General features: G+C 35.2%; 1 protein-coding gene across 1 annotated transcript in view; it reads left to right on the forward strand.

The window, feature by feature from the left end:
• The window catches only part of ADGRL4 (adhesion G protein-coupled receptor L4), a 117,329-nt gene that overhangs the window by 87,091 nt on the left and 3,199 nt on the right, over window positions 1–27,039 (forward strand). Inside the window, exons 11-12 of the mRNA XM_011956152.1 lie at window positions 706–926; window positions 1,055–1,121. Coding sequence (XP_011811542.1) covers window positions 706–926; window positions 1,055–1,121 — 288 coding nt within the window. The remainder of the gene's footprint in view (window positions 1–705; window positions 927–1,054; window positions 1,122–27,039) is intronic.

Consider the following 27,039-nt stretch of genomic DNA (forward strand, 5'->3'; position numbering starts at 1 on the left):
TATGTTATCTCTCCCATGATATATACCTTTAGCTTTACTATTATGAGAAAGTATAACTACTTCTTTTTCTGTTATTTCTTATAGGCCTAACTTTAGTTCTAGATGAGAAATAAACACTGAAAAGAATGTTTAAGTGAAAGCCATCTCAAATTTACATGATAATCTTAACAATTTAAAGTAATTCTATAGTGGATATTTTGATGAAATATATTATTAATCTATTTTGTAAATTTTATTTTTGTCACCTAAGATATTTATTTTATTTTGTTTAGCAGAGTATTGTAAGTCATTTTCATTCTTCGAGCATGAATAAAATAAAGGAAAAGAGAGGTATCTCCAAAACAGAAATCAACTTAAATCCTAACATATTCACCAAGATACCATGATTTATGTGTGAACAATCCACAATTTATCACATAACATAAATATATAAAAGTTATAAACCTGTGGACAAAAACAGTAACTTAGTTCTATCACAAGATTGGTTAATATTTCACGTTGATGAAGCACAGTTGTTTTCCTAAATCAGCTAGAACTAGTGCATCTTTAAGAACTGACATGATATTTTAATATGATTCATCATTAAAATATGTGGCATACTTTATAGTATAAAGAAAGTTGTGATTTACAGCGCAAGTTGAGATTGTATGTTATGATAATTTTAAAGCAAACACTGCCAATGTTTTTTTTTTCTTTGATTTCTAGCTCTTCTGTTCAATCATTGCTGGACTGCTACACTACTTCTTTTTAGCTGCTTTTGCATGGATGTGCATTGAAGGCATACATCTCTATCTCATTGTTGTGGGAGTCATCTACAACAAGGGATTTTTGCACAAGAATTTTTATATCTTTGGCTATCTAAGCCCAGCCGTGGTAGTTGGATTTTCAGCAGCACTAGGATACAGATACTATGGCACAACCAAAGTGTAAGTTAAAATGTTTTCATGGGCATTTGAAACACAATTTTGAATGTGCTTTGCATATCTCTGATAATTTTGCTATGTTAAAGTACACGCAAACATGTTTATAGATTAATCTTTTATTTACTTTTCAGATGTTGGCTTAGCACAGAAAACAACTTTATTTGGAGTTTTATAGGACCAGCATGCCTAATCATTCTTGTATGTATATATAAAATTGTTATTACAATTCAAAATAGTGATGATTATAGGGTGCTTAAAATTTCCAGCAACAAGGTGTTATTTTTTAAAAAAAGAATTTGAATGTTTTACAGTATATAACTTATCAGCATTTTACATATATTGTAATTGAAAAATACATGTATATCTTGTAAATTCAAAGCTATTACAATTCATTTGCCCCTCTTGATGGAGGATAGATGTCTGCATAACATAGAGGAAAAAGCATTTTTCACTTATCAGTAATACCTTGGCATACTTCAACACAGAGAGTGTGCCAACCAGCTGATAATCTGGCATTTTAGATGTTTACGTTATTTAATCTTTTATCGATGATTGGTCATCTTTGAAGATTAGACTGTCATCTTTATAGTTTTATCATCTTTATGTACCCTGTCATCATAAAGTGATTTTAAACTAAATTGCAACATCAGAGACAAGAACTCACTATTTCTTATGAACAGACGAGTCATATATTGAGATAGTCCTATTTCAGCAAGGAAGAGGGCCTTTTAATTCTTATTGGAAGTGGTTTCAAACCTACAAATTTGGCAGGTATTATATGTTCCATTATAAATAAAGACATTTTTATATGTCTGAAGAGCATTTCTAAGTACTGAAAGTTTTCAACAGTCTTTCTGAATATAATAGTCTGTCAATGAATCTGGGAGGTCTGACAAGACTCTAGAATGGAATGAATTGTCAGTAGAGAAGTTATGGCAATATTTTGGACAACTTTGTTCCATATGTGTTGACCATAGGCTAGTCATCTTTTTGAATTTCTTTTTCTCTCTTCCTCTTTCCTTTGAGTTTTTTGTGGTTATGAGGGTACTGCTAAATGGAGAAAGACTTGAAATGCAAAGCAGAGAATTTTCATCAAGCTTTATTTTGCAGTGGTGTGGGTGAAATCAAGTGCATTCATAAACTATACTTTCTATTCATCACAAAAACTCATTTATAATTCTCACAAAAAATAAAACAATATTTTATAAAAGAAAAGCCAAGGGCCAGATTTAAGCTAAAACAATTTGAGTTAATTTATTATGGCTCCAAAATTTCCAACCCACATAAGAATATAAAATGGTGTCCCACTCACATATTTTTATGGATTGCTCTGATGTGAGTATTTCATGTGATGACATATTCTGCATATCCTAATTTTACTGATTTTCTCACCATAGGAAAATCCGTCTTTGCCATTGTTTTGTACAAGTGAAAGGTCCGTGGAGCAATGACTCTTACTGTTTAGATAAAATGTAGCATGATAGAAATTATACTGAAACAACAAAAACAGGAGCATACTTCTCTAAAATAAGAAAGGGGAAGTGTTCTCTGAAATAGTTTTTAACAGTTGCTTATGTAAGGCTAATTTGGATTATTTTATAGTAAGATACAGAGAATTTAGATGAAATTATTTAAAAATGAGTCCTGTAAACTTTTCTAGAGGTCTAAATGAACACCATCACATTGTTCTAGTCTGGAGTTAATGAGCCAATTTATCTCCCATACAGTCTCTGTATGATAATCATTTCCAGGTTAACCAGGGGGTCAGGCTGCTTAAAAAATGAGCTAGGCCCCTCAGTTTTACTCTAAAATTAAATATTTCTCATCTTGTATGATATCTTTTTTAAATACTAAGAAATTCTTAGATAATTATTGAATCAAAGTGAATTATTTTTCTCCAGTTATCTTTGTTCTTCTGTGCTAATGCTTGCATATTGCTACTATTATTAAGTAGTATAACACAACGTTAGATGACATTTTTCCTGTTGCTCATGAATAGTATCTAGCTCAAAGATAAAGTCAAAGAGATATTGAACACCAAGCATTTAAAAAAGAACCACTGACAGTTTAGGCCTGACTCTTTCCAAGGGTCACACAATTAAAGAAAAGGACCAGCTATAGCCCCATTAGAGGACTGTGGAAGGGAGCTCAGTGGGTGATGTCTCAGAGTTAGCATGCTTGGCCTTTAGGGGAGGACAATGTTCTCCATTAGAAGTTTTTCTTTTATCTACCAATAAGAAAAAATGGTGGTGTTTCCCAACCCCCTGAAGACAAGATGTGGAGGAATACTCAAAAAAGTTTGCAGAGCATGGAATCAAAATAGTAAGAGTAAAATTATCATCCTGATCTCACATTGCTAGAATGACTGTAGAATTTTCATGTGTCCCTCGGATATAAGAATACCAGATTATGATGAGCATTTTTTATGAGAATTTGGCATATATTCCCTGATTTCGAGCCAAATGTGAACCTAGAGACTAGCACCTGCTTTCGTATGGAGTTTCCTCCAGGCAATGTGCTTACTGGATTATTCTTCAACAGCAGGGACAGAAAAGATTATTATACGGTGTCCCTAGTAATAAAATGACAGGGCAAAACACAAAGACTTGAGCTATTCTATATGCACAGATAAGTTGGAGAAATGGAAAGAAGTTGCAGGGCTGCCTAGGTCATGTGAAGATATGTACAATAAAGAGAATGGGTTGAATGGAGATATGGATATTCATCTTTGAAGAATAGAAGAGACCAAGATGGAAATGAAATACTGTGATCACCAAGTAAATTATACATACCATCAAAGTGAAGACTGTCTCTTAAGCCAAGACTAGCAATGGTAATAAGAACTAGACTAAACCAAAGTGATATCATGCAGCTCCCCCATAACAACAGGTGGTCAGATCCTTCTACCCTCCAAGCTCAGAGTTGTAGAGCCTTAGCAGTAGAAGACCAGTATCTCAGGTCCAAGCTCGCTGCCCCTACTCAAACACATATGCTCCAAGTATCTGGAAAGGAAAAAGAAGTAAACACCAAATTTTAAAAAATCTAAAATTACTAAAAGCTATGGCATGTAAATTTATGACAATCCCTGAATTAAAAAAAAATAATAATAACATAACTTTTATGTCACAAAAAAAATCTCTACTTCACCAAGTAGAGATTCCTTTTTAAATGGAGTTTAGGTGTTCAAAACTGATCACCACTTGCCATTTTGGGGATAACAATGACCTCCTGATTAGGAGTTTGTCATCCTATGCTTTAGAATATTCTGCTAGGAGAAGACCCAAACCATATGATTAAGTTCACCATGTTAATTGGGTGCTCTGGACATGATAGAAAGACAAAGAAAATGTAAAAATATCTTCTGCCCACTACAGTATGAATGAGAGGAAAAAAGACAACACGCATGATAAAGGAAAGTATGTAATTACATATAAGTGATACTGGTGAGATGTGAAGAGATCAGTATATACGTCATAGTCATTCAAAAATCTTCATTGAGATGTAGGACCTTGTTTGTGGATGTGACAAGAAGCAGGTTCTACTTTATATGATTGCGAACGGTCAGAGGATTGCAAGTGTGAACTAAAGCAAGCAGCCCTTGTAAGCATGCCAGATTCCTTTTGAGGGAGAACAAGGGCAAAACAAGAAGTAGTGAGCATTTTAAACTAGGCAATACCAGACATCAACTGAAGTATCATGATTATTCACAGATTCAAGAATTATCTTTTTGAAATAGACTAATCACTTTTTAGTCCAGATTGTCATTAACTACTAAACAAATTTTTACCTCCAAAATAAACTCATCCATTTCTTCTCCTCCACGTTTATAGTCAGGCCCTTGCTATACCTCACTAGGATGCTAGTATTCAGAACAAAAATAAGAGGTTTTATTTTAATTTATAATTTATTTTATTTTATTTAACTTTCAAGTTCAAGGGTACATGTGCAGATTTGTTATATAAGTAAACTTGTGTCATGGGGGTTTGTTGTATGGATTATTTCATCATGCAGGTATTAAGCCTAGTACCCATTAGTGATTTTATCGGATCTTCTCCATCCTTCCATCTCTACCCTCAAGTAGGCTCCAATGTCTGTTGTTCCCATCTTTGTGTCCATGTGATCTCATCATTTGGCTCCCACTTATAAGTGACAGCATGTGGTATTTGGTTTTCTGTTCCTGCATTAGTTTGCAAAGGATAAAGGCCTCCAGTTCCATCCACAACCCTGCAAAGGACACGAACTCATTCTTTTTATGACTGCACAGTATTCCATGCTGTATATGTACCACATTTTCATTATTCAGTCTACCATTGATGGGCATTTAGTTTGTACTGTGTCTTTGCTATTGTGAATAGTGCTGCAGTGAACATGTGTCTTTATGACGGAACAATTTATATTCCTTTGGGTATATACCCAGTAATGGGATTACTGGGTCAAATGGTAGTTCTGTTTTTAGGTCTCTGAGAAATCACCACCATGTCTTTCACAATGGTTGAACTAATTTATACACCCACCAACGGTGTATAACCATTCCTTTTTCTCCCCAACTTCACCAGCATCTGTAATTTTTTCACCTTTAAGAATAGGTGTGAGATGATATCTCATTGTGGTTTTGATTTGCATTGCTCTTATAATTAGTAACAGTGAACATTTTTTCATATGCTTGTTGGCCATGTTTATGTCTCCTTTTGAGCAGTGTCTCTTCGTGTCCCTTGCCCACATTTTAATGGGGTTGTTTGGTTTTTTTCTTCTAAATTTGTTGAAGTTCCTCATAGGTTCTGAAATTAGACTTTTGCCAGATGCATAATTTGCAAATATTTTCTTCCATTCCATAGGTTGTCTGTTTACTCTGTTGATAGTTTTTTTTGCTGTGCAGAAGCTTTTTAGCTTAATTAGTTCCCATTTGCCAATTTTTTAAAAGTGTAGGGGTGCCTGACTTACCCTGGCCTGGCATAGCCTTAGGTCCTGTTTATAATTTGGTATCATATTGCCACAAAGAGTCTGTTCTGGCAGTTTTATGACCTCCTGTTTTAACATTAATGCAGTCAGCTGTTGTTTCTAAACTAACAATCCCCAACTTTTTGGCACGAGGGACCAGTTTTGTGGAAGACAATTTTTCCACAGATGGTTGGGGAGGGGCAATTGGCATTAGATTCTCCTAAGGAGCAGGTAGCTTAGATCCCTTGCATGCACATTTCACAATAGGGTTTGCCCTCCTATGAGAAGCTAATGCTGCTGCTGATATGACAGGATGGGGAGCTCAGGCGGTACTGGTTCATGGCCTGGGGTTTGGGGATCTCTTGTCTAAGCCATAAAAGAGAGAGGGTATAACAAGGTGTTTTTGACCTTCCAACTCATCATGTCCAGGAATTCAGTTTTCAGGTTTTTCTGGGGTCTCCTTGGCACACTGAGTCTATTCAGTTGATGAAGGGCTTCAAATTTTATTTTTAGTTTACATCTCAATCACAGAGCTATGCATTTCTTGATTTATTTACTGCATGTTACTCAAGAATCATCTTGCTCAATAATCAGTGCCACTGTGCTGCACCACCTTAGGAGTCACAGTTCAATTGCAATATGGTCTTCAAGGAGCTGCATTCACGTTGGAATCTCTGTGAGTGATGGACTCTGGAATTCTAAAACTTTGTGGCCCTCTTTTTGGTCACCCTGCAGTATGGAAGTGCCTAGTAAGTCTTCAGTAATTATGTGTATGTTTTAATTGAGCCACTAAAAATATCCATGGTAATAAATGAGGAAGCAAGATTAAGTGATCTTTCTGAAGTTATTTTTCGACCCCCTAGCCTTGGGTTCCTAATATACACATGAAGTGAATGATACCAGCCCTACATAACACGACTACGGTAAAAACAACAGCAACAATTTTAACTTATTTTTTAACAATTATAAAAGGAAAATGCACAACATTCTGGAGAATAATCTTATGGCATTCCTATACCTACATTTTTGTATTAAAATTAAATAAAATGACCAATTTTAAAACCATGATTTTCACAGCAAAATGTTATATGCAAGGGAATGTATGTGTAGCCAACTGTAGTGTGTGTGTGTGTGTGTGTATGTGTGTGTGTTTAGATCCTGATTTTTAAAATATTGGTGAATAAGTAACAGTACTTAATTATAGCAAAATATGATTATAATACATGTGTCTGTTGCTGTATAGAATTTGTTAGAAGTCTTTAGTACACTATATGATTATAGTGTACTATATGATTATAATACATGTGTATTATGTAAGATATGATATATGATATGATTATAATACGTGTGTCTGTTGCTGTATAGAATTTGTTAGAAGTCTTTAGTACACTATACCAGAGAAAGTTTAGCTAAAACAAAGTAAATATGAAATATTGCAAAGAAAACCAATAGAAATGTAATAGAATAAATAATACTTATTTTCCAGAATAAAGACAAATTACAAGTGAAACTTCGAATTTAAGTAGGTAATTAGGGGCAAATTTTTACGGCCTTATATGAGGGTTAAGATTGCTTTCATCATTTCTCTGAACAAATCTAGAAAGACTTGTGCTCCAGAAAAGAAACCTCTATAGAGCAATCTTTAATCCCAGTCATTCCTACATGGAATCCTTACAGTTTATCCATAGAGTAAGGACTAGTAGAGTAAGAACTATAGACTAATGCCTTAAATGGTATTTGCTTATTTTTATGAATGGAACCCTGGGGCTTGCCTGGTTTGGGAATATAATGTAAAATGCCTTTGAGGTAATATGTAAATGAGTAAGAAGAGAATTAGTTCAACACTAATGTATTATTATGTATGTTGTTTCAAACAAATATTTAAGCTTTTAATCTGTTCTGATAAGTGTTAACTACTTACGTATTTGAACAGTAACATGTTCTGCATTGATCTTACTAAAGTACTTCTTCAGGTGTTTGGCTCATTAATATTAAAAATCTCTTAGAATTCTGAAATATGAACCAGTGACCTCATTGATTCTATCTACGAATCACTACATTTAAAATGTTAAGATTGTGACTGTACTTGAAAAGGCCTAGCCTTGCTTTTGAAAGCTTGAGCTGTACAAAAAAGAGGTTTCTAAACCTTTGTAAAGCAAGCTGCAAAGAGAAGATAATTTCCATAATTTATTTCTTTATTCAATATTTTTAATCTTCAATGCTCAATTCTTTAAATTAAAACTATGTAAGTGATTAGATTCAAGTACACAACTATAAAGAAGAGTTTGTAAAAATAATTTAACTTTTAAATAGAAACTGAAGTTTCCCATAGACACATTCAGCATTGAAGAATAGCATTTGCTTGATTGAGGCAAATACTAATTAAACTATGTCCAAATAAGGCATTTTATTTAAAAACTGTGAGCTTTCATTTGAATTAAGTCAAAACTCTCATAATTGTGTGTTGCTGTATCATCACTACTTTTACCAACTTCTTTTCAAATCTGACCAGAACTCCACTCATTTTTTGTTGTAACCTCTAATTGTCCTTTATATGTCTACAATCTAATTCCCTTTCACCAGGAAATACTTACTAAACCTACTCAAAATGAATTTTTTATATGACCCTTACAAGATGGGCCACGTTTAGACATATCTGTTATTACGTGAGACATTCTTATTACATTTTTTAATAGCACAAATTGCCAAAGATAGGAAAAATGCAAATATTACAAGACTGTGCAAGGTTAAAATATGAATATGCCATCCTATACTCATTCTCTCTCCATAAATACATTTTTCTTAATATTTACTCTGTATCCTTCTAGACCTCTGCTCTGTGTGTATTTGATTGTAAACTCAAAAACCTGAATTGTCTATTATCTGTAATATATTGTATTTATTTTTCCTTGTTAGAATATACAGTTCTACCCTCTTTTTATCATGTATGTTATGACTATGTGCTAATTTATTTAATAAGTTTTATAAGGATGCATATTTAATGTATTTCCAAAGTTTACTTACTACAAATAATACTGCACAGATTATCTTTATTGCAATATAATTTCATGTATCCATTACATAAAATTATTAGGAGCTACTTCTTAGAAGAAATGCAAGTATATGCAGATTTTAAAATTTACAATTTACCCTTCAAAACAATTACTTCAGTTGATAGGTTCACCAACAATATATGAGAGTGTTCTCTTTCTGACACTTTTGCCAACGCTAGATATTATTATCTACCGAGGCAGATAATAAAACTAAATGGTTTGATTGGAATATATAAACCAAAAAGCATTGTGATAGACTAGGATTCCACAGTAATGGCACAGTTGACACTTTGGACCAAATCTTTGTTGTGGAGGCTGTCCTATCTGTGCCATTATAAGTTTAGAAACATCTCTGGTCTCTACTCACTAGATGCCAGTAGCACCACTGCCATTTAAATATGACAACCAAAAATCCCTCTCCGTATGTCCTCTGGGGGATGATATTCCCAGTTCTCTTCACTGGGAACCACTAGCCTAGACATGGATGTTAAGTATCTTGAATACGATTGCATTTTGCAGTCCTCTATAAATAGCATACAATGAGAAAAATCATGAAAATCATGGCTTGGGCACCACATTTTAGATGTCTACATTAAAGTTATATTAAAAACACTGCCCATTGTAATTTTAAGTGTTATGGATAATGGCATTAACATTTTAATTACGTGTTTTAATTTAACGTCATCATATTTGTTGGGTGTATCTTTCAGCGACCTCTGTGGTTCAAGGCACTTTAATACTCTAATCTTTATCCATATTATATATTAATAAGTATTTCAGTGCCTGTAACATTTTTCCACTTTTTTCATGTTATTCTGACCTTCTTGAAACAATAGATAACTGGAATTCAAAATAAGAAAAAGTGGAATTATAAAAAAAACATAAATAATACATTGGTAGTTTCAATATGTTCCTATATATGAGAGATATATTCTTACTGGAAATACCTTCAAAGGTAATGTCCTTAAGACAGATACTAGAAAATGTCTTAAAAGTTGCATAAACTCATAGAAATTAGAAATCCAAAAAATATTTTTAAAAACTCTTGGGTCTCCAAAGCCCAGTTGGAAATAACTGGTTAAGATGAGATTCATCACTAGTATTTCCTTCTAAATGTAGCTTTATAGTGAAGGATGTTGCATAATGATATGATGAAAGGGAAAAACTGCGGATGTTGGTAAAGCAAGATAGTCATTAGAATTATTATTCACTTTACATTCCTATAGTCTTTTAATCTTTACAAAACACTTTTAATATATCTCAGTTAATCCTATTGGAAGCTTCTGTAATACATGCAAATAGAAATAGTGACAGCATTTCATAAAATATGATGTTTTACTAGATTTTTACACTATAATACTACAATCTTGACTTATCTCCTTAAAAACACCTAGAGGAATTCTTCTATTTATAACTTTGCTTTTTCATACTTATGTTCTAGGGTATGTGCACAACGTGCAGGTTTGTTACATATGAATACATGTGCCATGTTGGTGTGTTGCACCCATTTACTCGTCATTTACATTAGGTATATCTCTTAATGCTATCCCTCCCCTCCCCCCAACCACACAATAGGCCCCGGTGAATGAGATCACCTGGACACAGGAAGGGGAACTTTTTGAAGCTGTAGACCAATTGTTTGGAAAAGGGCTGATTACACTAAGGCAAGTTATGTGCATTCTTTTGTAGTTAACAGACGTCAAGCTCCTATTCACTAAGAATCCATAAAATCCTTAAACTTGGCCAACAGCACAGTATAGGTTCTGATCATCTTGGGACTTCTGATCATCCTCTGAAAGTAACACGGTTTCCTTCCCCAAGCTGATCTACTACAAGAGGGAGACTTTCTTTGAATCAGTCTTTCTTAGCCATTGCAGAGCTCTTGTTCTACACAGCTGAAGATACTTAAACTTCTCTATAAGTGTATGTCATATCCCTCTCTCCCCTTTAATATTCCCTGCAAAATATGAGTTACAAATTTTGAGAGAATGCACTGTCTGCGTGGCTTGGTCCTGATTTCTTTTTCTCATGTGGAAACATTGTGCAGTCTAGTTTCAGGGCTTCCCAAGGAATAAACATTTAAGATTCTTTTTGATGCAAAAATCATTCCTCCTAATTGTATCTGATCAAAATGACAACCAGCCCAGGCAAACAGGGACATGTGGATACTTTACCTAGAAGTGCACATTCTAGACCCGGTCTGCTGCTCAGCTTCTTTTTTCACAAGCTTTCCATATTCAGTCACACTGGCTGCTTGACGCGTCCTGACAGGTTCTGTGTGCCTTCCCATCTCAGCACCTCTGCACTAAAACATTCCCTATCACTTCCTTCTGTTCATACCTCCATCTAGTTACCACTCATTTGTCTTTCAGATATCAACTCAAACAACACTTTTGAAGGAAAGTCCTGCTTGACTCATTAGTTCATAATAAATCTCATTGTTAAATTCTTTCATAGAAGCCCATCTTTTTCTTTTGGAAAACTTTTATCATTCTATAATTACACGTGTGTTAGTGTGAATAACCTATTAATATCTGTCTTCTCAAAGGAGTACTGTAAGCTCTGTGAAAACAAAACCTTATGGATTTGCTCCCAGTATGTTATCTTTAGGGGTCAGCATGTAGAATTCACTCAAGTAACACTGTTGAATGAATAAATGAATGATGCACCAAGAAAGGTTACTCAGAAATGATATTTCCTTCCCTAAAATGGAAATTTAAAGAAATAAATCATCATGGACATGAGATTATTTTGAAAAAAATTTTCAGAAAAGTATGTGCAGCATTCATTATAAACTATCACTTTTACTTTATTTACTTTTTTCTCCAGAAATGATTACTATATCTACCTATATATATCAATCTATCTACCTATGACATGCTTTCAGTAGGAATTTTAATGCTGAGGTTTTACACTGAACTGAGTGAAATGAAGTGCTGGCCAGACAATGTCAGAAGTTTTCAAAAGCAATATGGACAGTGAAGAAAACAAACAATGGGTTCTTTCCATGCCCTGAATTTCTAATATGCAGATGGGGATAATGGTATCAACTCTAGATACAGAGATACTGTTAAAAAACAAAATCAAATTATTAGAGCATTCTTTAAAAGTCAGAAAAGGACAATTCTTAATAATTTGGGGAACATCTTACATCTCTTCTATTTTTTCCTTTTAAATGAAAATTTAAATTGGCAACAATTTTAGATACACCTTTGAATTTAATTGCGCAAGTTCTGTTTTAGCTTCTCAGCAAGCAACTTATATAAATTTATATTAAAGTTTTTATACCTTAAAGCTTACAGTTTTATAAACTTCCTTTAAAATATTTGATTCTTACTAACTTCTGTTCTTGTTTTCTATTGCAAGCATATACAAGAAATATTTTTCATTGCTTGTATCTTAATAAGAAAGAGTTCATTGTGTAGTATTCATTGTCACATTACATCAAACAAACAATTACATTGTTGTAAATGCTCTTCACTTGCAGTTGTTCTCCTTCACCTTTATTCCTTTCCATGGTTTAAAATCATCTACACTTGAAAACCAGTGATAAAGATAAGCCCATGTAGCTCACTTACTCCCATGTGGGTCACTTTATTCTTCATGGATACAAATGTCCAGTTCTCTCTGCCTTTTGATTCTGTTTTTGAGACTTGTAAATTATTCCCTCAAACACTGAAAAAAAAAATACCACTATTAAAATATTCCTAATGGAAACATGTTAAAAATATGAAGTGCTAATATTATCTTAATGCTTAAAATGATTATGTATTAGGATGGAATTTTAGCCATAATTAAATAGAGCAATTATTTAGCTATAACATGAGGATTTATTTCCTAATAGAGAAATATCCTGCCAACTTGTTGACTAACAATTTAGTTGCGGCCTACCAGTGTGCCCAAGTCTTAGATTAATGAATTTATATCATAAAATCCATGAATCTTTAGTTTCTGTTAGATGCAAAATATTGAAGGTTGTTCAATGTGTCTATCCACATCAACAGATGTAACTTTATTATTTTTCCCTACTCAGAGTTATTCCTGGAGAATAATTATATTTGGATAATTTTGGCTATATCTCTTGGTTTCTATTTTCATATGTAGTATTCTGTTACTAATTATATGCTATTATGTCACCATCTGCAAAATGTGAGACAAAATAAAAATGTAATTTTTCAAAATGTTTAGTCAAATTAATGGCTAAATGCTCCTTTACAAAGGTTATTAAGGATACCTAGGGTTTAAATATAGAGTCTATCCTTTACCCTTTTATTTATTCAACAAATGATTGTTGAGCATCTTGTATACTACAAACACTGTTCTAGGCCTTGAGAATACATCGCCGAATAAAACAGAAAACAGTCTTTGTCCTTGTGGACCTTGGATTCTAGATCAGTAGTCATCAAAGATCATGGTTTGTTTTTGTAAATAGTTTTATTGGGATACAGCCACACTCATTTGTTTGTTTATGTATTCTCTGCTTTAATGGTGTGGCAGAGTTGAGTAGTTGTGATCAAGGCCATATGGCTCTCAAAACCTCAAATTGTTATTTTCTGGACCTCTACAGAAAATGTTTGCTAACCCCAGCTATATACTAGAGAAATGTAAGAAAAGGTAGCTATCTGCTCTCACAAAATTCCCAGAATTTCATAACAGATTAATTATGAATATTTTTCTTATATTCCAGGTACTCTGTGGGTTACCCTTTGCAATATAGTTATTTCTTTCTTTCTATAAACTTCTTGAAGGTAGCCAGGTTTATGACCTGTAAATTACAGTTCTACCCCAGAGAAGTTTCAACAGAAATGAGGAATTGTTTATACAAATGATAAATGCTCAACATACTCTCGAATTATATCCATTTCAGTACTTACTTTGCTGACATCACTTTAGAAGAAAGTCCTGAAAGTGGAAAATATTTCCCTCTCTATATTAAGAACATGTTACCCAAAACTAAAGACTGACAAATGTAAGTTCTGGTATTTTAAGGTGCTATTGACAGGTCCAATGAAACCGTATCACAAAATAATAATTATCCAATTATCCAGTTGTTGAATAAATATACATTATATGTATTTTTGGTCACTTCAAATTTTGAAGACAATATGTTATAACCATTACTGATAATAATTGATGTTTATTGAGAACTTAAATATTAGGCACTCTTTGGAGTACTTTAGCTATATAATTTAATACACACAAACAACCTCTAAGTACCAATACTATCCATGTTTTACACACAAAGAAAGCAAGACACAAATAATTAAATATATTAACTTTCTTGTAAGTATGAGAACTGGAATTTGAACCTATGAGTGTGGCTTTAAAGTCCATTTAGTCCATTTATTTTGAAGGTGCATTTGTTGCTTTCTTAAAACTGTCGTATCATATAAGAAAGTGGTTTTCAACCGTTTTTGACTAAACACCCATCAGTAAAAAGTATGTACCTCACTAAATGTATGTTTATATCTTGAAAATGTCTATCATTTATTAGTTTACTAACATTTTATATAAGTTATCTTATACAGCATATAATGTATATTGTAAAACATACTTTAAAATATACATTTAAAGAATGAAAGATGAAATAACAATATTTAAAATAGATCAATATGATTCTCACTAAAATATTAGCATTTCTTTTTTTAATGAAATATTGATTATACTTTAAATGCAGCAATTCAAAGGTATAGATCTAAGTTCAATACTTGGTTTAAATGACTATCAGAGAGCTGAAACCTCAAAAATACATTAAATCTGTACTTTCACATCAGGTGTAGCAGATCTACAACTCTGGGTACTCTATTCTGATACTTATTTCTTCAAATCTTCAGTAATGTTTTATTATTGCCCTTTTAGAAGTTTTTAATGAAGGAGTATATAAAGGAATACATTGAAATTTGGTGCCATTATTTTGTTTGTTTTCCATGTATTACTTCATGGGTTATTATATTATGTTCCATGTATTATTTTAGTTAATTTTATCATGAAGAACAGAGATTTTCTTCAATAGCACATGATTTTTTTTTTTTTTTTTTTGACGGAGTCTCGCTCTGTCACCAGGCTAGAGTGCAGTGGCATGATCTCGGCTCACTGCAACCTCCGCCTCCCATGTTCAAGCAATTCTCCTGCCTCAGCCTCCTGAATAGCTGGGACTACAGGCACGTGCCTCCACGCCCAGCAAATATTTTTAGTAGAGACGGAGTTTCACCATGTTGGCCAAGATGCTCTCAATCTCTCGACCTCGTGATCCACCCTCCTCGGCCTCCCAAAGTGCTGGGATTACAGGTGTGAGCCACTGCGCCTGGCCAATAGGACATGATTCTTTTAAAACTTCCACTATTAAGTAGAAAACATTACTAGACACTTCTAAATGTTTCATGGATATGCATAACTTTAAATATGACTGAAAACTGGATCTAAATCCATGCTTCGAATTGTCATCCTAATACGTGGAGTTTTGTAATACCATTTAATCAAATCTGATTAGATCTTCACAGATTTTAGCCATGATGGGCTTATATGGACTTGTTACATAGACTTGCAGCCTGGCTGGCAAATAACACACTTCAGAAGTAAGAAAAACGTCAGTTTGTCATTTTCTTGTTTGTATTTTCCTTAATAGTATTAATTTTAACACAGTGCACTTGGAGACATCTTGAGTCTTATTTGTCCATTTCATTAGGATTACTTTATTAAAACTAAATAGTGTGTGCTGACAGGCATGTATACAATATGATGCAGTAGGCTGAAAGATAAAGAGGGGGGACTTCTCCACCTTGAGGAAGAAATATTGCCTTCAGAATGGCTCAGATCTGACATGGGACTCCACTCCATAGAACATGGAAAAAGTGAGGACACTGGTGTCATTCATTTTTAAGTATTAAATTTTAATTTTTCCTTGGGAAAGTATCAGTTGGAATTTGAATGTGTTCTTTATGTACCCCAACTGATATTTTTTTGACAATCCACTTTGGAAATCACTCTCATGAAATGATTATACAGTTATATTTGTACTCTAAAGGATGGAAAGCTTTGTTGTTAACCAGAACAGGAAAAATTACCACCTTCTTTAATCCCTTGACCACAGAGAACAGTGAGGACACGTGTCTCCAGTAAAGGATAATTAGCACAGTACACTAAATCCTGTTGGCTGTTAACAAGGCCTTCATCACTGGTATCATGACTAATTTGAATGAACACTAATGCAAAATAGCTAACCATATTAATACTTACTAATATGTTGTTCTTCTCCTTTAACTATTTCTCAAAGGCAATAATTGTTAGCTACACATGTAAATAAATGTTTGTATAATTAAATTCTTAAAATTGTAGATGTCAGTTTAGCTTCTCTTTATTGTTCCTTCATATGCAGTTTGGTAGCTTTGTAAAGTGTTCAGGAGCATAAATTCTACAACCTGTCTACTAGGTATGAATGTTGGCTCTGTTTACCCTCTAACTGTATTACCTTGCGCAAGTTATTTGACCTCTTTCTGCCTCTGTTGCCATAAATGTGAAACAAATACAATAATAAGAGCAACAACAGAAATAATAATGGTAATGGTGATAATATTAAGGCAAAGAAGGCTTATCCTATAAAGTTGGTGAGAGGGTTAAATAAATTCATAAATAAAACAGACTTGGAAAAATGTCTGGCACATAGAAAGCACTCAATATCAGCACTCAGAAATTTAATTTTGGGGGGTGTGGAGGTGGTCATTTACTTGAGTTTCAGTATAACAGTAGTTTTTAAGTACATGCAGAATGCCACATTATCTCAGAGCGATTATTCATCTAATTGGGTTCCTCTGCAGTCAATGCCTGGTAGGACAACATTGCTGTTTACTAAAGTATAAATCTTAAGAGTTCACTGCATTTTTATGATACTGTTACTATCCCAGAGTGATCTATTAAACTTTTTCTCCTTTTGTGATATAAAGAGCCTACTTGAATATATTTATTATGGTTTCAGATGTTTCAATGTGTTTCATATTACTTAATTTTTTTTTTCACGTAATTATAGACTGCACTCCCATTTCTCTGAGGTCTGCTTTCTGCTGAGCTGAGTGTTGGTAACCTCAGCAGAGAAATATCTTTTAGCTCTGTAGATATTCCCAAGTGTGCTAAATCCTGACCCTAGTGAGTGCTGAACATGATGAGGCTCATGGTGTTAGCAGAGAGACGCCTCCTAACAGTGTCATGTAGCTGTATGTGGGGCTGAAAGTTATTCTATCTTTTTTACAAATCTGACAGTAGGTGACCAAACACTGGTTTCATACTTGCTGTGAATTTTCACAGACGTACTAATACCATTTTATACCTGTGCCTTATACATTTTGTTTCTAACCATTATTTTACTAACAAAAGATGTTTATCAGGTGCTGGCTCAATCCACTGCTTTCATACCCAATTGTACCATGTGTACCAAGGAGTTTCCAAGGAGAAAGAGTTCTGCCAAGTCCAAATGTATCATTTTCTGGGTTCAATCCTTTTATGTGCCCTTTCATAGACTACATACTTTTAGGACATTTTATCCGTTTTAACATATACACATATATTCAGTTTCCTCAATAGTTGGAACATCTAAAAATTTAGCCCCTCTTCCTTTGAGGTCTCTTTCAAACAATTATAGGTCAGCCTGTGTGAAGAGGGTGACATCATTGGGGTTTTCCACTAAGAAGCCTATGTCCTCAGATTACAAAAAGATCAGATGTGAACAAAACTTGAAAGCTATGAAGTTAGGGTTGACATGCCGGATGCCAAGTGTAGTTAAATTTTAGATAAACAATGAATTAATTTTTAAGGGTAAATATGACCCCAAATATTGCGTGGAATTAATATTAGTATTTGGAACCAAGATACTGTTATCCTATATTTTTATTTACAAGATCTGGCAATCCTATGTGAAGCACATATAAAGTTAAGAATTTTACAGAAGAAATATGGTAGGTACTATAAATTAGTATTTATTTTAAACTAGATTTTAAATCTTACACAATTTAATATTAAGTTAAACCTTTTAAGATTTAAAATCAAGTTTAAAATAAGTATTAATTTAAAGATAATAAAAACTATAATTATAGGATATTTCATTTATATACATATACACATTGTATTTAGCCCATTCTCACACCGCTACAAAGAACTACCTGAGACTGGGTAATTTATGAAGAAAAGAGGTTTGATTAACTCCCAGTTCCTCAGGCCATACAGGAAGCATGGCTGGGAAACTTTCAATCATGAAGTGAAAGAGAAGCAAGTACGTCTTCACATGGTGATCAGAGAGAGAAAAATAGTGAAGGGAGAGGTGCTACACACTTTCAGCCAGCCAGATCTCATGAGAACTCTATCACAAGAACAGCAAAGGGGAAAGTCCGCCCCCAAGATTCAATCACCGATACCAGACCCCTCCTCCAACACTAAAGATTACAATTCAACATGAGATTCGGATGGGGGCACAGAGCCAAACCATATCATACCTACACACACATATATGTACATGTGCGTGTATTTCTCCCTATATTAGTTTTCTATTGCTGCTATAACGAATTACCACAATTCAGTGGCCTAAGAACACAAACGTATTATCTCACCGTTCTGTAGGTTAGAAGTCTGGGTGTAGCATGGCGCAGCGGTTTTTTCTGCTTAGAGTCTCAATGGGCTAAAACCAAGATATCAGTGTCCCTGGAGGGAGTGGGGAAGAATTCGTTTCCATTTTTATTCAGGTTGTTGGCCAAATTGAGTTCCATGCAGTTGTGGGACTAAGGCCCCATTTCCCTGCTGACTGTGAGATGGGGCTTGTACTCAATCTGCAGAGGCCTCCTACCTTCCCCGACTCATGATCTCATTCATCTTCAAAGCCAGCAACAGCTGTTGGTGTCTTCTCCTGCTTAAATTTCTCTGCCTCCACTTCACTTTTGCCTTATCTCTCCCACCAAATCTCCTCTGCCTCAAAGGCTCATGTGATTATATTGGGTTCAACCAGGTAATTCAGGATCACCTCCCTATCTTAAAGTTTATAACATTAATTATATCTGTAATATCCCTTTTGCCATATTCACAGGTTCTGAGAATCAGGGTGTGGACATTTTTTTGGAGGTGGGGTGCATTATTCTGCTTTACACCAATTTTCTGATACTCTGTGATAAGCATTGTAACTAAGGCACTTAATACGGTAATGCCAATTTCCCAATTGAAAATGATTAAGAATGGTTAAGAAAAAAAAGTAAATCAGACAGAAGACAAAACCTGTACTACTTTGATTCCAACTTAACTCATGGACAATTAATAGAGCATAATTTAAATTTTTGATGTTTAAATTAATAACTACATAGATCCAAGCATGGTGGCTCATGCCTGTATTCCCAGCACTTTGGGAGACCTAGGTGGACAGATCGCTTGAGCCCGGAAGTTTGAGACCAGCTTGGGCAATACGGCAAAACCCCATCTCTACTTAAAAATCCAAAAAATTAGCCAGGTATGGTGGTGCACACCTGTGGTCCCAGCTACTTAGGAGGCTGAGGTGGGAGGATTGCTTGAGCCCAGGAGGTTGAGGTTGCAGTGGACTATGATTGCACTGCTGCACTCCAGCCTGGGCAACAGAGCAAAGACCCTGTCTCAAAATAAGTACATATATACATAGCCATTTCTGCAGTGGTATAATGATTGAGAATGAACAGCTGTTGTATATAGCTATTCAGTAGGCCAGTGAATAGAAACCCATCCATTGTACATGGCAAAAGCAGGTCTGTCATAGGCCAGTTGACTTAAAGGTAATAAAACTATTTGAAAGAACAAAGACGTTGTAATTATGACACATCCTTAAATGAACCAGATTCTGTTGGACATATATGAAAAATTTAAGCATGGGTCTAAACGTGCTGTAAGAGAAATCTTTTCATTTTTTTGGATGAGATCTAACATCAGCATATAGATGGCTTCATCAATTATTGAGAAAAAAACTAAGAAAGGAAAAATAACTGATTGGCATGCTTCAATTTGAAGTCTGATTTTGAAGCCTTTGGGTTGAATGTACCTGTAGGTCTAAATCCTTCAGAATTCGTTGTCATTCTTTCACCAACTCATCTACTTAAATTTCTTGTTTTTTTTTTTTTAAAGACACTTAAAAATTTTTAACATACTGTCAAACAACAAAATGTATGTGCTAAGCTTTGAAATACATGAAATATATGAGCTGCATGTATCTGAAGTTAAGAAACAGATCTCTTTATAGATAAATATCACTTAAGATGAAACAAAAATGACTTTAAATTTAAAATATCGCTTTATCTCAAAGGTTAAGTGTTCATGACTTTGAGTGATTTTTTTTCTTCACAGCTATTTTTATTTTCTTCTGTATTCTGAAGTGCAGCATTGAATTTCAAAGTTCTTATACTTGCCATCTAAAGTCCTTACCCTGTTTATTTCTATCAAAATATCATGGAACCCAAGTTGACAATCTAAAATCGTTAAAAAAAAAAAAAAAGAGAGAGACAAAAGTGATAATGAAGGAATGTTCATTTATAAATCATTAGTTATCCTTGGTGCTTTTGTGGCGCTAACATTTAGAGATTAATAAAGGGACCACAGTGAATTAAATAAGCACACACAGGTATGCACTAAGGAGTAAAGGTGCATCTCATTTGAAAAGCACTATTTTCTTAATTCAGAAGAATACCAGTGATTTTTCTTACATTTTAAAGTATTACCCAAGTCTGCTATCATGATGTTAGACACTGTTATGTAAGCAGTGCTGATAGTATGTTTTTTTGTTGTTTGTTTTTTGTTTTTTGTTGAGACGGAGTCTTTCTCTGTCACCCAGGCTGGAGCGCAGTGGCACGCGGTCTCTGCTCACTTCAAGCTCTGCCTCCCGGATTACACCATTCTCCTGCCTCAGCCTCCCGAGTAGCTGGGACTACAGGCTCCCGCCACCGCGCCCGGCTAATTTTTTGTATTTTTTTAGTAGAGACGGGGTTTCACTGTGTTAGCCAGGATGGTCTCGATCTCCTGACCTCATGATCTGCCCGCCTCGGCCTCCCAAAGTTGATAGTATCTTTCTAGCTGCTCAACCCAAAATGCAGACTTTTATCATCTATTCTCCAAGTCATTACCTCCGGGTTAACTGAAAATTATTTTTTATTATTAGAAATGCTTTCTAATTCTTTATCATCTTTTTTTGAGGTATCCTTTTTTTTTAATCTCACCTCAAAAGCTTCATACTTATTTTATAAAATTCCCCAAAGATATTTTTCCATACCGTGTAAGCTTTATTTCTACCTCTAAGTACATAAACTTACGTGCCTTTAGATGTCTTTAGGTGATACCGATTCTTTATTTATAGCTTTGACACTGTTAGAAAAAGGATTTAAAGTAGCTTATATATTTATGGATAAAGAGAGGGCACAGACAATATAAAGGAGTAAATATGAGTTTTGCCAGTTACCTCAAATTTGCTGAATATTTTAATATGACATTGGGGGTAACTGGGCAACAGGGCGTAACTGGAAAACCTATATTTTTCTTAATTTACCCCAACGTTGCTGAATATTGTAATATGACTTTGGATCGTATAATTCAGGAAATTTTGAATAATGAAAGAGAAACATTCTAAATAATTTTAGATAAGTATTTTTCTGGTAAAAGTTAGTATTCTGAAACAAAGTTAAAGTAAAAACTTGTTATGACTGTTGTTAAATGGCATGGGAGACTTTATTCAGGACTGTTGTGATAGGTGTCAAAACTATGTCGGGGGAGGTAGATCGGCCCAACGCTGAAATCGGGATTTATAGCCAGGGTGCCAGTTAAGGGTAATGGAATAATTACTGAGAAGAGACAACATGGGTAAGGGGAATTCTTGCTAAACTGACTTAACAGGATTCCTACTGAATGGCAAGTCAGGATGACCAAATATCAAGGATGTGAGCTGAAGAATTTGACTAGGTATTGAGAGTGATCAGGTATCAGAAGTGAGGAGATTCTCTCTAAACTGACTTTTCAGGAATTTTACTAAAATTGGACTCCACAAGAGCAGACACTGAAGCCCAAGGTCAAGGCTTACCTAGTTGTGAAGAGGGCTCACAGGAACCTGGCTCGAGCTTGGTCAAGGAGAGTGTCAGTTTTTTAATGACTAAGGCAAGGGAAGAACGTGTTGGCATACAAAGTTCACATTGTGCAAAACAGTAAAGAATATTCGTCATTCTCTACATTTCCATGAAATTAAACTAAGGTCTGATTTTATCATTTGAGTTTTGGTTTTTTAATAGAAGTACATGGCACCGAGTATGTAGGCAAGATGGCATTTAAACAGAGTGGTGAGGGAATGATCCATGGGAATATCTTACTGCCCAAATTCAGCTGCCCTATGGCATGGTGCATGGGGTACTGGAAAAACTATGGCGAACTCACTATGAGTGGAGTGAAGTGGTCAAAAGATAGAGAAGTAATGCTTGGGGGAGGAGGTATAGCAGAGATCTAATCATTTTGTGTCCAGAATTGATGGGTTCTTGGTCTTGCTGACTTCAAGAATGAAGCCACAGACCCTCGCAGTGAGTGTTACAGTTCTTAAAGATGGTGTGTCCGGAGTTTGTTCCTTCAGACATTCAGATGTGTCTGGAGCTTCTTCCTTCTGGTGGGTTGGTGGTCTCGCTGTCAGGCATGAAGCTGCAGACCTTGGGGGTGAGTGTTACAGCTCATAAAGGCAGTATGGACCCAAAGAGTGAGCAGCAGCAAGATTTATTGCAAAGAGCAAAAGAACAAAGCTTCAACGGTGTGGAAGGGGACAGGACAGGGTTGCTGCTGACTGGCTTGGGGCAGCCTGCTTTTATTCCCTTATCTGACCCCACCCACATCCTGCTGATTGGTCCATTTTACAGAGAGCTGATTGTTCTATTTTACAGAGAACTGATTGGTCCGTTTTGACAGAGTACTGATTGGTGTGCTTACAATCCTTGAGCTAGACAGAGTGCTAGATGGAAAAGTTCTCCAAGGCCCCATCCAGCTCAGGAGCCCAACTGGCTTCACCTAGTGGATCCTGCACAGGGGTTGCAGGCAGAGCTGCCAGCCACTCCAGAGCTGGGCCTGCACTCCTCAGCCCTCGGGTGGTCAATGGGACTGGGTGCCACGGAGCAGGGGACTGCACCCCTTGAGGAGACTCAGGCCACGCGGGAGCCCAGGGTAGCGGAGGAGCTCAGACATGGAGGGCTGCAGGTCACAAGCCCTACCCCGTGGGGAGTCAGCTAAACCAGGCGAGAATTTGAGTGCAGCACGGGTGGGCCGGCACTGCTGGGGAACCCGGTGCAACCTCCGCAGCTGCTGGCCCAGGTGCTAAGCCACTCACTGTCCTGGGCCAGCGGCGCCAGCAGGCCACTCCCTGTGCGGGCCGCTGAGCGCTTGCCTGCCGGAACTTGCACTGACCTGCCAGCGCCACTGGCAGCCCCCGGTTCCACCCCCGCCTCACGCTCCACACCTCCCCACAAGCAGAGGGAGGCAGCTCCGGCCTCAGCCAGCCCAGAGAGGGGCTCCCACGGTGCCATGGCAGGCTGAAGGGCTCCTCAAGCGCCACCAGAGTGGACGCCAAGGCCAAGGAGGCCCTGAAAGTGAGGGCTGCTAGCACATTGTCACCTCTCAATTTCAGACCTTAAAACCCACTGTGGGATCTTTTACTTTAACTCTGAATGACATAGGAAGCCATTGGAGGATTCTGAACAGGGAAAAGATGTGGCTTACATTTTAGAGAGATCAGGTTGAGTGCTGTGATGAGATAGATTATAGGAAAGTAAGGACGGCAGAAGAGAGATCATTTAGAAGGTTTCTGAAGTAGTGCAGAGGAGGCATAATGGTGGCCCTTTTCAGGATAGTGTCTGTGGAAATGGTAAGTAGTTGGTGGTCATATTCTGAATATGTTTTGAAGGTAGAAATAAATGTTCACTGATGACTTAGAAGAATAAGATAACATTTTTTGAGATGGGGAAGACTGCGGAAAAAGATAGGTTATTTGTGGGAAAAACCAGTTTGGTTTTTGACTTTCCTTTTTTATTTATTTATTTATTTATTTATTTATTTATTTATTTATTTATTTTGAGACAGAGTCTCACTCTGTCCCCCAGGCTGGAGTGCTGTGGTGCCATCTTGGCTCACTGCAAGCTCAGCCTCCCAGGTTCACGCCATTCTCCTGCCTCAGCCTCCCAAGTAGCGGGGACTACAGGCACCCGCCACCATGCCCGGCTAATTTTTTATATTTTAGTAGAGACGGGGTTTCACCATGTTAGCTAGGATGATCCCGGTCTCCTGACCTCGTGATTCGCCCACCTTGGCCTCCCAAAGTGCTGGGATTGCAGGCATGAGCCACTGCGCCCAGCTGACTTTTCTTAACTCACAGTGCCTATTAGACTTCCAAATGGAAGAGTTAGATTGAGCCTAAGGACAGACAAAATGGACAATGTAACATTAGAATGAAGGTTTAGGAAGTACTTATCTTGGGACTTAGCATTTAAACCCGGATTTAATCAGTTATAATGCGTTAGTAGATCAAATAATGAAGGGACAAAAAATATTCTATGGAGAAAAACAGCATAGGAAGGTTTGAGGAGCTAAGAAAGTGACATTCCTATAAACAATTGATAAAGGCGGCTGGAGTATACTAAACAAAGTGAAGAGTGGCATGAACCATTGGATCTGAATACCTAGGAAGTGAGAATACATAGATAGGTCCAATGATTGATGTTCACAGTAATCATTTATTTCTCTGTGTTTTCCTCCTTTGCTTCTACTGGTCATTCAAGACTGGCTTAAAAATCCCTATTTAGGGTGCAATCACCTGGGTTATTTCATGACACTAAGTAAACAACTACATAGTGCTTTCTGAATCTTGTTGCACTTGCCTGTTTTCTGGTCATCTTCTCCAGCATACTATAAGTTCTTTAAGAAGAAGGCCTATAGTACACGAATAATTATTGAACAAACGAGTAAATAAATCTTTGCATTTCAAATAAAATCTAAGTGATAATTGTCCCTGTCCTCACCCAACTCATGACATGCCACTCTTCGCTTTGTTTACTATACTTCAGCCACCTTTATCAATTGTTTATAGTAATATCACTTTCTTAGCTCCTCAAGCCTTGAGGATTTTCCTCTGCTGTTTTTCTCCATAGAATACTTTTTGTCCCTTCATTATTTGATCTGCTAATGTATTATAACTGATTAAATCTGGGTTTAAATACTAAGTCCCAAGACAGGTGCTTCCTAAACCTTCATTCTAATCTTACATGTCCATTTTGTCTCTCCTAACAGTTTTAATGTGAGAATTAATAGCATTCATCACAGTTTGTAGATTTATAAGGATTGTATGATTATTTGTTTGCTATCTGTTTCTCAATAGAATCTATGAGAACAAAAGACCATGTCTGTTTTAATCATTAATAGGTACCTAGCCCTTGCCACTGCACAAGACACTTTGTAGGCCCTTTAAAAAATTCTTAGCATAAGTGAAAATAAAAAGTTCCACATATTTATATTATTACCAATGAATGTGGATTATCTAATCAGTATGTTTCTGATTTTTGGATAACATAAAACTATAACACCTTTTGATAAACATGTTTTAATCTGTTCTCTTAAATTTGGGAAAATATGTGCTAATGGAATAAGAATTAGTCTCCCACTTGCCCAGCAGCACCTGGGTTTTATAAGTATGTAAACATTTTCCATTTTTTACAGAAAAAATGTACTTTCAAGATTTGGATCACCTCAGGGAATGTTTCATTTCCTCTCTTCACTAGTTCAGCATGTGATGTAGAAGAGCATATCCAAAATGAATGTGAACTTCTGAGAAACCATTAGTATGAGCAGCTATTTTTCAAAGTCAGTTTTATTGAAAACAGAAGCTTAAGAAACTTAAATAAATTACTATTTATGTGGAAATTACTATTATGTGGAAAATTTGTGGATCTAGAGAACAGTTTTTCTTATCATTTACTTTATCTTCTAACTCTTTGTTGAGCTAACAAGATCAACATAAACACCTCATAAAAATTATTTAAAAATTTTCAAACCAATAATGGTTAGGCATATATTATTTAGATTAACCAAATTTTACAACTCTTATTTATAAATATATGTATGTATTTATAAAATTAAATATATATAAAATATATATTTATAAAATTAAATAGAGTTATTTCCAAATTTATACAAAGAAGCTATAGCTACTGAAACCTAGAAAATACTAAGTATTCCAGTTTCGTGAGTATGAAACACTACTTATAAAATTAAATATTATTTAATTGTCATTTCAGTTAATTATTTGAGCATACAAAGAGGATGGAACTATCACCTAAATCAATTTAAATATTATTTATCTCACCTCTGCAATTGCTAAAGTATGGAAGCATTACTATAATTAGGATTAATTACTCATATAATTAGAAGTAATGGACATTTGGAAACAGGAAGAAGAGACTAGACCCCTTATTCCTCTGAGATTTCCTCTCAAAGACCCCTCCATACAAAAGTGACAACATGAAATTCTCAGCCCCATTATTTTATACTGCTGTTTGTAATACTAAAATATACTAAATTTCATTTTGAGAGGATACATAAAACTCATTAGAATATAGAAAAAAGAAATGTTTGAAAACTGTAAGCTTCTGAACTGCTAGTAGAAGAATTAGCTGAAAATTATGATGTTGCACCTTGCTGTTGTCATTTCAAAGGGTCTTTGGAAAAATCTGCTTGAATTAATAAAATATATTTAATAAGGGATTAGCCTTCCAACTATTTCTATAATATTTAATATTTTAAATTATTGATATGCTCATATTAGAATATATATACATTTAACATATACCCCTCATTTAGCCTTCTAACACTGCAAATATGACTTGTAGGTCTTCAAAACTATAGAAAAAGGAAAATAAGAGGAAACTTTTCATAATGCAGTCACAATAAAAATGTTGACAACTCTTCGATTCTATTTAGCTCGTATTACAAACTATAAATAATAGACTGTGTTTATTAACATTTATTTGCCTAACAACAGACATTTAATTCATTGATTAACATTTTGAAAGCATCCAAGGTTAAATCCAAAAAATAAAGAAATATTAACATTTGTATTAGGAGAGAATCTA

Source organism: Colobus angolensis, unplaced genomic scaffold, assembly GCF_000951035.1.
Source record: "Colobus angolensis palliatus isolate OR3802 unplaced genomic scaffold, Cang.pa_1.0 Scaffold41, whole genome shotgun sequence".
Classification (NCBI taxonomy): domain Eukaryota; kingdom Metazoa; phylum Chordata; class Mammalia; order Primates; family Cercopithecidae; genus Colobus; species Colobus angolensis.